This window comes from Pygocentrus nattereri, chromosome 2 (assembly GCF_015220715.1).
Source record: "Pygocentrus nattereri isolate fPygNat1 chromosome 2, fPygNat1.pri, whole genome shotgun sequence".
NCBI classification, from domain to species: domain Eukaryota; kingdom Metazoa; phylum Chordata; class Actinopteri; order Characiformes; family Serrasalmidae; genus Pygocentrus; species Pygocentrus nattereri.
This window is the reverse complement of record NC_051212.1, coordinates 54,045,428-54,060,782: the sequence shown is the minus strand read 5'-3', so window position 1 is coordinate 54,060,782 and position 15,355 is coordinate 54,045,428. Positions and strand designations below refer to the sequence as shown.

Genomic DNA, 15,355 nt, shown 5'->3' with positions numbered 1-15,355 from the left:
CACACCAGCCCACTCTGAACGACTCTCTTAACCACTTAATTAGGCAGAAATGTTGAAAAATGGGTGGCGTTCCCCTTTAAGGCTCGACCCAATATCACTATAAATCTTTCCCTTTTCTAGTCATCGATTGTCCTGAGTCTCTATCTAGTCTCGGCTTGATCTGAATCTGGGAAAGAGGCCCTAAATCATTCTGTTTCGGGGAACCCACGTTTGTGGAGCTCTCTGAAGGAGACCATGTGCCATACGAGATCAACGTCCTTATCAATCCACTGTCCTGCTTTTTCTCGAGCTTCGGTCCTGGTCAGGTCAGTTACCTTTGCTGGCAGAGGTACATGTGCGACATTCCTCTGTGTGTTGTCCTGCTTTTAGTTCCAGTAGTGTTGTAAAAGCACTGACGCTCAGTGTGAGACTTTTTTCTGCATTCTAGGATAAAAAAAACGGCCTGGGTTTGCCATTTTTGCCTTATCCTCGATTCTCTGTATGGGGGGTCCTGTTGGAGATGTTTACTTGTACGTGTGAGTGCGTGTCCGTGCGTGCATGTGTGGTTTGGGTGACCTCAGGGGCTACTAAGGGTCCACTGAACTGCATGACGGCGATGACTCGCTGGTTCGAGTTGCTCTGCCTCTTCGCCAGCAGAGGGCGCTGCAGGAACAGAAAGTCTTTAGCCACGAGCGGATTCGTTCCAAACTGTCCAGCGTGTGAGTAAATTCATTCCGTACACATTTTAGCGCCTGTGCTCGTAGTTCTGTGGATAAAATCTCAAATGTGCACAGTTTTCCCTCCTTACCTCAAATTAGGGGTGGCAAAAAAAATGTCATGATCATTTGAGTCACTTTCAAACTACACTGTAAAAAAATGACTCGTCAGTTCAATAAAAATGACTTCAACAAGTAAATTAACTAGTTTTATTTATATAACCTAAATAAATCCTTGGAATGCTTATTCCAATCAAAGTTGAATGAAACTAGTTCAAGTGCTTGTTTTTTTTTTTTTTTTTTCCACAATATTTCATTTTTCTGAGATTAACAAGTTGGAACAGACAGCATAGAACATGTGCCGAATATAAAACAACTAGCATTTAAAAATACTCATTTTTATTCAATGTTTTACGAACTTCGCCACACTAAATCCACTAAAACGGCCTAAATATGTTCACTTTGGAATTCCTTGTCAGTTCAAGTACTGAAGATCCATGACCTGCTTAGAAAAGCATATTGTGCCATAATGTATCACAATAAGGGTGAAATATCATCAAACTGCCCAGCCCTACCTAATATAGTTGATCACCCAGGACCGGTTTGTTGTTTTAAAGCTTGCTTCTTTAGTTTTGCTGGCACTACAAGGCTAATGTAGGTAAGAAGACATGAAAGCGTCTACCAGAGTCCTAACAGGGAAGTCTGTCCACCCAGCGTCATCTTTGCGACACCGCAGGGCAGTTATTTCCAGCCATAGAAGACCAGACTCCAGTTTCGTTGAATGGGGGACCAAAATACTCGAAACTAAAGGCCAAATTAGCGTTTAAAACCATTTGGAAATCACAGATAAAAATTTGACGAAGTCTGCATAATTAGTTTGTAACGTTTGGCTTAATTAACACACACAAGCCTGATTATCCTGGGTTCTTCTGGCTGCTGTGCAGATCTCGCCGACAAGGGGGCGCTCACAACATAACCAACAAGCTGATTGGCTCTTTTTCTTGAAGGGCGGGACTTTCTCTGTCAACAGACACCATGTTGAGCTTTCCTGTATTACTACCAGTGACCGTCTCTTCATATGTAACATCTCTGCATCTACTCAATCCGTTGGCATCAGGCTAACTGCATTCCTATATTCACTTGGCTACGCCTACAGAAATCAGATATAAGGGTTTCGAATAGATGATGTGTTCTCGTATATTGACTTCCCTTATATACAGCTTATTTTGTCTATATGGACATATGTGACATGCATACCAGCTTATTTGAAATCCGCAAATATGGGACATCCATTTCAGCCGTGTATCAACACACAAATTCAACAATATGTGACGGAGAATATTGAAGGCATATATTACTCATATCTCTGCTGTCTCTGCTTTGTTGTTTTTCAGTTTCTGAAATAATTAGAAAATACTCGTCGTCTTTTACATTGTCCGTGAATTTCACGACGAATGGACAGACAAAAATGACCGTAAATGGCTTGGCAAATCGTCTGGTTCCATTGACTTGCATTAAAAGTAGAGTAGGTTTTTTTCCTCCACCTGTAAAGTCACTATTTTGAAGATACAAGGTTAAAACAGATGCAAGGCTGTGCTGCACAACATTACATGGCATAAATAACGTTAAATGCTAGTTTTAGGTCGCAATGCCCCTTTAAAGGTGCAGTGTGTGAGATTTAGCGGCATCTAGTGGTGAGGTTGAAGATTGCAACCAACTGAATCATCCTCCCTCGATTTCCCGATGTCCCCGACGGTGAGGATTCACCCTCGTTCACTTTTTCTTGAGCTAATCAATAACTCTGAACCTCCTTTTGTCAAAATTTGGGTTCTCAGACGTCTCACAACACAAAATCAGCAGCAGCACCGACTTTCTACATCTTCCAGCCAGAGCTACAGTTCCGCCAAATTTGTAAAAACGTGAAAGGCGCCCTCTAGAGTCAGTTTGGTTTGTCCGTTCTCCTGCTGTATAAATATGGTGGCCTCTTCTGTTGGAACAGGAGCCGCTCCCTATGTAGAGTATGCTGGGTGTTGTAGTCCGAGAACATTGGTGGATGAGTACAAAAAAAACATGAAAACCAACGAGGCTCATCACATGGCATGACAAATAACATTAAATGCTAGTTTTAGGCTGGAATGCCCCTTTAAAGGTGCAGTGTGTGAGATTTAGTGGCATGTAGTGGTGAGGTTGAAGACTGCAACCAGCTGAATCCCCCTCCCTCACCCCTCCCTTTCCAAACGCGTAGTAGAACCTAAGGCGGCCATTCGGTTTTCTGCCGTCGTCTGTCCCGATTTTGTTTTGCTTCTTTGACGGTGAGGATTCACCCTCCTTCGCTTTTTCTTGCGCTAAATAATAAGTCTGATGCTCTATTTGTCAACATTTGGGTTCTCAGACTTCTCACAACACAAAATAGTCAGCCAGCACCGGCGGCAGCCACCGATTTCTTCCTCTTTCTACGTCTTCCGACCGGAACTACAGCACCATCAAATTCGTAAAACCTTAAAAAGCGCCCTCTATCGTCAGTGTTTGGGTTGAAGACAGAACAATTCATAGTTACAGGTGATTATACAGTAATAAAAACATGTTTTTTATTATATTCCATTTCTGCTAATAGAGCCCACTAAATTTTACATACTGCACCTTTAACAACTCAGTGTAGTTTCAGGCATGTGTTTCATGGCATTAGCAACATGCTAATTGGCATACATAAGCTTCTATTACTTTTTAGCTACATTAGCCTCGTAGCTCCAGTGCAGAACTAAAGAAGCAAACTTCAGACCCTAAACCTGATCTGATGAACATGTTCCTGAAGGGAAAACTGTGGATGTTTGATTTTTTTTATTTTTCGTTAAACGGTTTCCTTTAACGTAGAGCATTGTAGACCTTCAGGAAGAGAGAAGCCCACAGCAAACTGGCCGTTCACGTTTTTGTGACTTTAACGGAGAAAATGTTCTTTTTTCTTTTTCTTTTTCGGGTTTGCTTCACTTTATATTTATACTGATTAATCGTTAGGCCTTACGTGGACCCAAAGCATGAAGGTGAGAATGCATGAGTCGCCATGACGACGTTCTCATTGGACATTTGGCTCGGGGCTCGCGGTCCGGCGCGGAACGCCTCGGTTCAGGTGCCGGTTTGTGTAAGACTTAAGATTTAACAGCACTCGACTCATTCCAGCACAACCTAATCAGTTCGATACGTAGCTAACAGACAAGCAATGATCTTTCTTTTCAATCTTTTAAAGCTATGCAAACCAAGCATGTGCTCGTCGTACGTCCAGGGGAAGGATCTTCCTCGCGCTCATGCTGTACTTCATCCCTCTGTTGTCATTTGATGTTTAGGTATATTTAAGCGAAATTCGATCTAGTTTAAAAGTAACTTTAACAGGTAAAGATAAGACCAGCCTTGGACACATTCCGCTTCCGTTTCCCCTCTGAAGGTTTCTTTCTTTCTTCGTTCTTCGTTTTTGGTTGCCAAACTTGTAAAACTTTCACCTTGTGTGCCATTGAAGGAAAAAAAAAAAGGAGGACGTTGTTGCTTTGTCTTATTTTCTTACATGATTACAATAAAAAATATTTGGAAAGTTACTACCTTGAAGTGTTTGTGATTTGTTGCGTCTCGACTTTTTATACAAAAGAGTGACACATTACAAAAATTTGTCACAGATGAAACTGATTTGATCGGTCAGCTCTACCTTTTATGAACTTATGTGCTGTGAATGACCTTTGGCCAAGTTTTAAGGGCTTTACAAAATTGACTTTAAGGCCTTTTGTGCTTTTAAATAACGTAAGGCCTTTACACACCAAAAGTACTTTAAATGACCAGCCTTAAGGCCTTTACACACCAAAAGTGCTTTAAATGACCTGCCTTAAGGCCTTTACACACCAAAAGTGCTTTAAATGACCAGCCTTAAGGCCTTTACACACCAAAAGTGCTTTAAATGACCTGCCTTAAGGCCTTTACACACCAAAAGTGCTTTAAATGACCTGCCTTAAGGCCTTTACACACCAAAAGTGCTTTAAATGACCTGCCTTAAGGCCTTTACACACCAAAAGTGCTTTAAATGACCAGCCTTAAGGCCTTTACACACCAAAAGTGCTTTAAATGACCAGCCTTAAGGCCTTTACACACCAAAAGTGCTTTAAATGACCAGCCTTAAGGCCTTTACACACCAAAAGTGCTTTAAATGACCAGCCTTAAGGCCTTTACACACCAAAAGTGCTTTAAATGACCAGCCTTAAGGCCTTTACACACAAAGTGCTTTAAATGACCTGCCTTAAGGCCTTTACACACCAAAAGTGCTTTAAATGACCAGCCTTAAGGCCTTTACACACCAAAAGTGCTTTAAATGACCAGCCTTAAGGCCTTTACACACCAAAAGTGCTTTAAATGACCAGCCTTAAGGCCTTTACACACCAAAAGTGCTTTAAATGACCAGCCTTAAGGCCTTTACACACCAAAAGTGCTTTAAATGACCAGCCTTAAGGCCTTTACACACCAAAAGTGCTTTAAATGACCAGCCTTAAGGCCTTTACACACAAAGTGCTTTAAATGACCAGCCTTAAGGCCTTTACACACCAAAGGTGCTTTAAATGACCAGCCTTAAGGCCTTTACACACCAAAGGTGCTTTAAATGACCAGCCTTAAGGCCTTTACACACCAAAGCACTTAAAATGATTGACAGTAATGCTTTTGCACACCGACAGCGCTTTAAATGACCATCCATAAGGCCTTTGTACACTAAAAGCACATTAAATGACCAGCCTTAAGGCCTTTGCACACTAAAAGCACATTAAATGACCAGCCTTAAGGCCTTTGCACACTAAAAGCACATTAAATGACCAGCCTTAAGGCCTTTGCACACTAAAAGCACATTAAATGACCAGCCTTAAGGCCTTGCACACCACAAGTGATTTGTTTTTTGCTTGATTTGTTTATTATAATGAGCATTTTTTCATAATAGTAATAATATGTCAGTGGTAAATAGATAAAAACTATTTTAAATATAAAAGTATAACACGTTTCTCTACTGTCTGTATTTATTGCCAGAGTTTAAAAGTCACGTGATGCTCTGATGACCCAGGCCGAGTCTCTTTATCGTGCCCTATGTAAGCTATGAAACACTGGCTTCTACATCCAAACATGGCTCTGTTTGTCCAGTGTGGAGATGTCCACACATGGCTGAATCCCAAATGATTTGATGGGCATATTTAGGGCCATTGCACTGTTATCAGCTTAGCTGTGGTTTAGAGTTTAACCCGAGTTTAAACCTAAATGCGTCACGTGGGTTCTTAAACACCCTTGCTGAGACGAGACGAGACGAGAGCTACGGTTTAAACTTAATTGCTGTGTCATTTCAAAAAACGCACATCTGCCACCAGATGGTGCTGTATCTCAGGATTAACTGAGGCCTAAACCTATTAAAAGCAAATGGTCAGCTCCACTGACCACATAGTCTCACCATCTATTTCTCTGATACTCTGTTACCCTGTTCTTCCTTCAGTGGTCAGGACCCCCATGGACCCTCACAGAGCAGCTACTAATTGGGATGGTGGGTCATTCTCAGCAGTAACACAGATGTGGTGGTGGTGTGTTAGTGTGTGTTGCACTGGAATGAGTGGATCAGACACAGCGGTGCTGCTGGAGGTGTCCACTCACTGTCCACTCTATTAGACACACCTACCTTGTCGGTCCACCTTGTAGGTGTAAAGTCAGAGACGACAGCTCATCTGCTGCTGCACAGTTTGTGTTGGTCATCCTCTAGTCCTTCATCAGTGGCCACAAGACGCTGTTGGCTGGATATTTTTTGGTTCTCAGTCCAGCAGCACTGCTGTGTCTGATCCACTCAGACCAGCGCAACACACACTAACACCCCACCACCTCATCAGCTGAACCAAACTATCGTTCATATAAGCTGTGTGTAAGATAGAAGCAGCAGTTTGCTGTTGAAATCAAATGCAGATCCACGTGTGTTGCGAGCCGTTTTCACCATCGACACCACTGTGAAAGAAGGTGAAGACTACTGTGCAGCCTGAACGAATGTGTTTACATATTAATTATTTATTCATTTCAGAATTAATTTGATACATTTTGTTAAATCATCTGACTTCTCTGGGTAGCACTGTCACCTCGCAGCAAGTAGGGACCGGGTTCGATTCCCCGGCCGGGCAACCACGGTCCTTTCCGTGTGGAGTTGGCATGTTCTCCCCATGTCAGCGTGGGCTTTCTCCAGGTTCTCCGGTTTCCCCCTCACAGTCCAAAGACATGCAGTCAGGCCAAGTGGACATGGTAAATTGCCCCTAGGTGTGAATGTGTCTGTCTTTCTACCCTGTGGTGGACTGGCGACCTGTCCAGGGTGTATCCTGCCTTTCGCTCGATGACCGCTGGGATAGGCTCCAGCAACCCAGAAGGAGAAGCGGCTTAGAAGATGTGTGCTTCCTTTGCTTGTTCACCTCATAACTGTTAGATCCTAGTATCAGTGCATACTCCTGATCAATGCACGATCCTGGGTTCATGACTATACCAAGGCCTGTGGTACACATAAGGGGCTTCAGCTTGTGCTGGTGCGCTCATATGGTTGGTTGTAACTCATAGTGACATCGTTATCCGATCAGCAATGTTCTAACACTCATCTGTTGTTTTGGCTCCATGTACCCGGCCTTCATAAACGGCCTTGGGGGCCCTCGTCCACCTATAACTCTATTTCATCCAATCCTCTGTCTCTATTGTCAGGTCGCATGATCACGCGATGGTCGTGCCATTTGTGTGTATATAAACTCGGCTATTCTGATCAATAAACGGGAAAAGCCTTCAGTACAGACCCGAGTCTCTGGTCGTTTGAGTTTCCCCCAGCCGGCTGGACTCTTAGAAGGACGTAGGGCTTCTGGCTAAGTTCACAGCTTTGGTATTGAGGTTGAACCGTAGAACCTAAAACCATCATCAAACGGTTCTAAGAATAACCCTGTAGCTCCAGCGCAAAACCAAAGAGGCTTCAAACACCAAACATGTCTTGGCTGATCTGGTATACTTGGGGTTCTGGGTAAATTGAGTAAATTAGATTTTTATTGCGTAACTGTTCCTTTAAAGTCTCAGTGAACGCAGAGTAAGATATAAAAAATGTGCATATGATACTAAACCTGAGTGTAATATTAAACATCCAGCAAAGCCTGAATGCAAAATATACGATATAAATATGATAAAACACAGCAGATCAGATGAGACCTGTGTAGGCGTGGCTAATGAGCAGCTTGATTGACAGCTCCTAGCTCCGCCCCCACACAGAACAGAAATCATTATCCAGCTTTTATGTGACTCTAACTGGACGGATAAACCCATAGATGGACAGACGGACGGACAAAGCCACTTGTGAACGCAGGAATGGATGAATGAACAATGTTGGTCCTGGATAAACGGATGAACGTGCGACGGCAGGTGGTCTAGCTGGGCCAGCCAGATTTTGGTTATGCTGTATTAGTATCAGCAGAATTCCCACTCTGCAATGTCTTCCAGGTTCGTCAAACACTAGAGGGCGCTCCCAAGCGAGTCCAAAATGAATGGGTTGATAAGGAGCGTTAAACACATAGTTTATAAATGCTGAAACATTTTTAATGTAAAATAATACGTTCATTTTCCAAACACAGAACAGCATAAAACATTTTAACACTGCTGTTGTATGTTTGAGCACTTTTAAACTCGAGTTCTAGGAGTTTGAAACGACGCCTCATGTACGTTCATAACGCCAGAGAGCGCGAACAGCCAATGAGCTGCTCTGCTCACCAACCAAAAAGGAAACGGGCAGGTACGTTTTCTTCGCTTTTTCAGTGAAACGCATCCTTCTACTTTCTAAAATTGGAGGAAAGTTCTGGCCGAATGATTAGAACCTATTTTACCTTTTCGTTTTTAGCCATTTAGCTCCATTCACCCCCATTCGCTCACTCGCAGGCGCCCTCTGCTGTTTTGCTGTCCTGTTTTTGATATAATAGGGGAAATAAGAAGTGGCCAGACTCGTCATAAACCAGCTCTGACTGAGCTTCTCTGCTTCTGTGTGGGCGGGGCAAGAGACGCAGCCCTGTGATTGGTCAGGGGAATGCTTACGGAAGATTAGCACTGCCCAGTTTTTGTCGAGAGGAGAGAAATATGGTGAGATACATCGTCGTTTATGGTCGCTGGAACATTATTCAAAGGGTGAACCTAGTTTGCCTGCAAGGACAAGACTAACCTCATTAGAAAGAAAACAGATTTAGGTTTTCTGGGCCTTTAAATGCGATGACCAGCTATCAGTTTAGCCTCATATCCATATAAGGAATGATGAGAGATCAGCCGCCCACAGCCTTGACTTGTAGGTCCAAGAGATGTGAAGTGGAGCTGGATGAAAACCAAGCGAAACAGCTTCCCCAGTGGCCTCCAACGGCAACACGGCGCAAATGCCTTCAGCCTGCCCACCACTCAAGGAAATTTAAGGAGACTTAAGCCAGTGGATAGGCCGGATTTCTTAAGCACGGATGGCCACCAGAGGGCCCACATCAAAAGCCTGCTGCTCATATGCATGATGCAGTCCAATTCGGCATGAGCACTGCAATTATTCATGAGGCCTGAGCTGGTTTACCTAATATTCGGAGCAGGGGGGCGACAGCGAGGGGCTGAAACAGATCAAAGGCCGTGCGCTGTTCAAAGGAGCCGTGCTAATGTCCCGGCCAAGTGCTCAACACAATTCCGTTCTGCTCCAACTTCACGCTCATTTCCGTCCCTGCGTCTCCCGGCTATTTCCATGTCCGTGTAGCCAATATTGAAAATTAGAAAAAGGGGGGGGGGCATAAAATTAAAACTCAGCAGGCTTGGCTACTTATCAAGCACTCAAACAGCACTGCTGACAGACGTTAAGTAATCAGGACAAACCGGTTCTTACAGCCAACTCCTGCTGCCAGTGTAGACGGCACAGCAACACGAAACAGAACGCAATCCCACTGACTGCTGTTCTCCACCCGTACTGCGGCAGGCCTCATCCTTCCCAGTCCCAGCGTCTGTGTTCAGGCTATTCACCGATCAGGCGTAAAGTTCTGACCACCTCCTCGTTTCTACGCTCATTGTCCACTTTATCAGCTCCACTGACCGTTCAGTTCCACTCTGTAGTTCTACAGTTACAGACTGTAGTCCACCTGTTTCTCTGATACTCTGTTACCCTGTTCTTCAGTGGTCAGGACCCCCATGGACCCTCACAGAGCAGGTACTGTTTGGGTGGTGGGTCATTCTCAGCACTGCAGTGACACTGACGTGGTGGTGGTATGTGTGTTGTGCTGGTCTGAGTGGATCAGACACAGCAGCTCTACATAGAACCATTTGATGCTTAAATAGTTCTTGGTGAATTGGTTCTTCAGATTGGTATCTGAGGGTTTCTCAAACATTACACAGTAATAGCAGAGCCGGTTCTCTGACATCATATCGGGAGAGTGTGGTGCTGCGGCTTTGCAGCTACACCCTTCTCGCTATCTGGGCAGTCAGGTGGGAAGATTCTACTGTTGTCATCGGCTATTAAACAAAACAAAACTTGGCTGAAGTGTTTAGGAGCGTTAGCTCACGGCGTCGATGTGGCCTTGTTCGTCTTTGGGTCGTGTAGGAGCGTTAGCTCGCGGCGTCGATGTGGCCTTGTTCGTCTTTGGGCCGTTTAGGAGCGTTAGCTCGCGGCGTCAATGCGGCCTTGTTCGTCTTTGGGCCGTTTAGGAGCGTTAGCTCGCGGCGTCAATGCGGCCTTGTTCGTCTTTGGGCCGTTTAGGAGCGTTAGCTCGCGGCGTCAATGCGGCCTTGTTCGTCTTTGGGCCGTTTAGGAGCGTTAGCTCACGGCGTCGATGTGGCCTTGTTCGTCTTTGGGCCGTTTAGGAGCGTTAGCTCGTGGCGTCGATGCGGCCTTGTTCGTCTTTGGGCCGTTTAGGAGCGTTAGCTCGCGGCGTCAATGCGGCCTTGTTCGTCTTTGGGCCGTTTAGGAGCGTTAGCTCGCGGCGTCGATGTGGCCTTGTTCGTCTTTGGGCTGTTTACAAGCGTTAGCTCGCGGCGTCAATGCGGCCTTGTTCGTCTTTGGGCCGTTTAGGAGCGTTAGCTCGCGGCGTCGATGCGGCCTTGTTCTTCTCTTGGCCGTTTAGGAGCGTTAGCTCGCGGCGTTGATGCGGCCGTATTCGTCTTTGGGCCGTTTAGGAGCGTTAGCTCGCGGCGTCGATGCGGCCTTGTTCGTCTTTGGGTCGTTTAGGAGCGTTAGCTCGCGGCGTCGATGCGGCCTTATTCGTCTTTGGGCCGTTTAGGAGCGTTAGCTCGCGGCGTCAATGCGGCCTTGTTCGTCTTTGGGCCGTTTAGGAGCGTTAGCTCGCGGCGTCGATGCGGCCTTGTTCGTCTTTGGGTTGTTTAGGAGCGTTAGCTCGCGGCGTCGATGCGGCCTTGTTCGTCTTTGGGTCGTTTAGGAGCGTTAGCTCGCGGCGTCGATGCGGCCTTGTTCGTCTTTGGGTCGTTTAGGAGCGTTAGCTCGCGGCGTCGATGCGGCCTTGTTCGTCTTTGGGCCGTTTAGGAGCGTTAGCTCGCGGCGTCGATGCCGCCTTGTTCGTCTTTGGGCCGTTTAGGAGCGTTAGCTCGCGGCGTCGATGCGGCCTTGTTCGTCTTTGGGTCGTTTAGGAGCGTTAGCTCGCGGCGTCGATGCGGCCTTGTTCGTCTTTGGGTCGTTTAGGAGCGTTAGCTCGCGGCGTCGATGCCGCCTTGTTCGTCTTTGGGCCGTTTAGGAGAGTTAGCTCGCGGCGTCGATGCGGCCTTGTTCGTCTTTGGGTCGTTTAGGAGCGTTAGCTCGCGGCGTCGATGCGGCCTTGTTCGTCTTTGGGTCGTTTAGGAGCGTTAGCTCGCGGCGTCGATGCGGCCTTGTTCGTCTTTGGGTCGTTTAGGAGCGTTAGCTCGCGGCGTCGATGCGGCCTTATTCGTCTTTGGGCCGTTTAGGAGCGTTAGCTCGCGGCGTCAATGCGGCCTTGTTCGTCTTTGGGCCGTTTAGGAGCGTTAGCTCGCGGCGTCGATGCGGCCTTGTTCGTCTTTGGGTCGTTTAGGAGCGTTAGCTCGCGGCGTCGATGCGGCCTTGTTCGTCTTTGGGTCGTTTAGGAGCGTTAGCTCGCGGCGTCGATGCGGCCTTGTTCGTCTTTGGGTCGTTTAGGAGCGTTAGCTCGCGGCGTCGATGCGGCCTTGTTCGTCTTTGGGCCGTTTAGGAGCGTTAGCTCGCGGCGTCGATGCCGCCTTGTTCGTCTTTGGGCCGTTTAGGAGCGTTAGCTCGCGGCGGCGATGCGGCCTTGTTCGTCTTTGGGTCGTTTAGGAGCGTTAGCTCGCGGCGTCGATGCGGCCTTGTTCGTCTTTGGGTCGTTTAGGAGCGTTAGCTCGCGGCGTCGATGCCGCCTTGTTCGTCTTTGGGCCGTTTAGGAGAGTTAGCTCGCGGCGTCGATGCGGCCTTGTTCGTCTTTGGGTCGTTTAGGAGCGTTAGCTCGCGGCGTCGATGCGGCCTTGTTCGTCTTTGGGTCGTTTAGGAGCGTTAGCTCGCGGCGTCAATGTAGCGTTATTTGTATTTTAGCTGCATGTTAGCGTTAGCTTGCTTGTAGCATATAGTTAGTATTATCCATATTTTAACGGCTAAACGCCTCACAGTTTTGAAGGTCTAGTGACACTGGGGGAAAATTTTGTTTACCCCGCTACGCGACAGCATCGATCTTCGAACTGCCATTCATTCTCATGGAGGAAACCGGCAGACTCTGATTTCCTTATATGGGCATGTAAGCAATCACCCGGTGATCAGAACGCTCTCTGATTGGTTAAGAGCCCGTATTCCTACTGGGCCCAGCTTGGCCTGGTAGTTTGTAAGCAGTTGTGATTTTTAAACCACAGGCCAATCATCGCGCAGGAGGAGGGGCACTGCTGATCAGCCAGGAGCAGGAACACCAGCAGTAGCCAATCGCAGTACAGGAGGGCGGGGCTTAAATGAATGTGGGCGGGGGAATAAATCAGATTATATGTCCAGGAATCACTTGAATGGGTAAAAAAAAAGACGCTGAATGATTTGAATGGGTGACGTAGCGCGGAGGAAATGCCTCAGTGATGTGTAAAGGGAGGAGGTGGAGGAGGAGGAGGGGCAGATCCTGCAGGACTTGACTCGCAGTAGCTTTTTCAGCCACTGCCGCGCTCGCAGGCAACTTGGGCAGACTTATGGGGGACATCTGAGCCTCGGACAGGACCAGAGTGGAGGCTGAGGGCTCGATCCTTGAGGAAGAAGAAGCTGGAAGACCTGGACTTAAAGGGCTCTGCCTTCCTCTGCTCGCCCTGCCTCCCGCTCTCCCTGGGCTGGACTCCGCTCCGCTCCCGCGGTGCAGGATCGTGGGAAAACTCCGCAGATCGCTGCACGAAGCTGGGCTGCTGCTCTCCAAGTGACGCCGAGGCGGGTCCAACTGCGTGGAGTGATCTAGTTGCGTTGGGGGGCTGCTTCGTTTTTCTGCCCCCCCCACCCAACCGCCCCCCGACCTGCATTGCAACTCCGTGTGTTTGTCATTGCATTGCGCTGCACCCCCCCCCCCCTCGTGCACCACTACTGCAAGGCTGCGCGCGTGCACCAACTTGCCAAGCGTGCTTCTTGTTTTCTCGTGCCAACAAAAAAAATGAATTGCAAACCAGAAGAGGAGTTGCAGTGCATGAAAGCGATGGGGGTGTGACTGTGCGCGTGCATTTATTATTATTATTATTATTTGAATTGGGGTTTTGGAGCTGATTTGACAGACATGGCCAGCAAGAAGGAGAAGGTGTACGACAGCCGGCAGATAGTGGAGAAGTATCTGCACCACAAGCTGGCCAAGAGCGGTCACGCGTGGGAGGAGGAAGGAGGAGAAGAGGGAGAGGAGGATGAAGAAGAAGAAGGAGGAGGAGGAGAGGAGAACAGGGTGCACCAGGCTCCGGCGGCCGTGCACGGAGCGCTGAGGGAGGCGGGGGACGAGCTGGAGCGCCTGTATCAGTCCGATCTGACCGAGATGGCCGGGCGCCTGGAGCTGGAGCCCGCGGTGGCGAGCCGGAGCTTCGCGGCGGTGGCCGACGAGCTGTTCCGGGACGAGGTGAACTGGGGGCGGATCGTGGCGTTCCTGGAGTTCGGCGCGGCCGTGTGCGTGGAGCGGCGGCGAGCGGCCGAGAGCATCACCGCCGACGTGGCCCGCTGGATGACTGAGTATCTAAACGGGCCGGTTCTGAAGGGATGGATCCGGGACAACGGAGGATGGGTAAGCAACGTTCACGCTCATGCTTAATGTCCAGAACCGGCGATTTACTGCCCGGATTCAACACACAACACCCCTCAGCGGTCATACTGCGACCCGTTTATATACACGTCGCTCTGGCCACGCCCCTCCGCTGTGACGTCGTGCCGACGGCCTCCAATGATTGGCTGTTGGCGCTGCTCGTCGAGCTGTTTGTCCACCAATGAGCTTTCGCGTTTGCTGGCACACCCATGCCACGCCCCCTTCTGCAAGACTGCAGGAACTGAGGTGTGGTTCTCCTGAAGGAGCGAAGGGTCACGCAGCCTCGTTTACACTCGTTTTTATTACCGTTACCTTTGTTTACTGTGTTGGTTCTCTGCTGTCAGCCTGTCCTGCACATTTATGTTCTATATGTACCATCCTGAGGCCTCTATGTTCTATATGTACCATCCTGAGGCCACTATGTTCTATATGTACCATCCTGAGTCCACTGTGTTCTATATCTACCATCCTGAGGCCACTATGTTCTATATGTACCATCCTGAGGTCACTATGTTCTATATCTACCATCCTGAGGCCACTATGTTCTATATGTACCATCCTGAGGCCACTATGTTCTATATGTACCATCCTGAGTCCCCTGTTTTCTATGTCTACCATCCTGAGGTCACTATGTTCTATATGTACCATCCTGAGTCCACTGTGTTCTATATCTACCATCCTGAGGCCACTATGTTCTATATGTACCATCCTGAGGCCACTATGTTCTATATCTACCATCCTGAGGTCACTATGTTCTATATCTACCATCCTGAGGCCACTATGTTCTATATGTACCATCCTGAGCCCACTATGTTCTATATGTACCATCCTGAGTCCACTGTGTTCTATATCTACCATCCTGAGTCCACTGTGTTCTATATCTACCATCCTGAGGTCACTATGTTCTATATGTACCATCCTGAGTCCACTGTGTTCTATATCTACCATCCTGAGGTCACTATGTTCTATATCTACCATCCTGAGTCCACTATGTTCTATATCTACCATCCTGAGGTCACTATGTTCTATATCCAGCATCCTGAGGTCACTATGTTCTATATCTACCATCCTGAGTCCACTATGTTCTGTATGTACCATCCTGAGTCCACTGTGTTCTATATCTACCATCCTGAGTCCACTGTGTTCTATATCTACCATCCTGAGGTCACTATGTTCTATATGTACCATCCTGAGTCCACTGTGTTCTATATCTACCATCCTGAGGTCACTATGTTCTATATCCAGCATCCTGAGGTCACTATGTTCTATATCTACCATCCTGAGTCCACTATGTTCTGTATGTACCATCCTGAGTCCACTGTTTTCTGTATCTGTCATTCTGTTTGAGCCCCACCATGTTCTATATCCTCTACTGTGTAT

The 15,355-nt window shown here is 47.5% G+C and overlaps 1 protein-coding gene across 1 annotated transcript in view; it reads left to right on the top strand.

Moving 5' to 3' along the window:
* The first annotated feature begins 12,811 nt into the window (after positions 1-12,811).
* The window catches only part of bcl2b (BCL2 apoptosis regulator b), a 49,326-nt gene continuing 46,782 nt past the window's right edge, over positions 12,812-15,355 (top strand). The window contains exon 1 of the mRNA XM_017703461.2: positions 12,812-13,957. Within this exon, the coding sequence (XP_017558950.1) occupies positions 13,469-13,957 (489 nt within the window). The 5' untranslated portion in view covers positions 12,812-13,468. The remainder of the gene's footprint in view (positions 13,958-15,355) is intronic.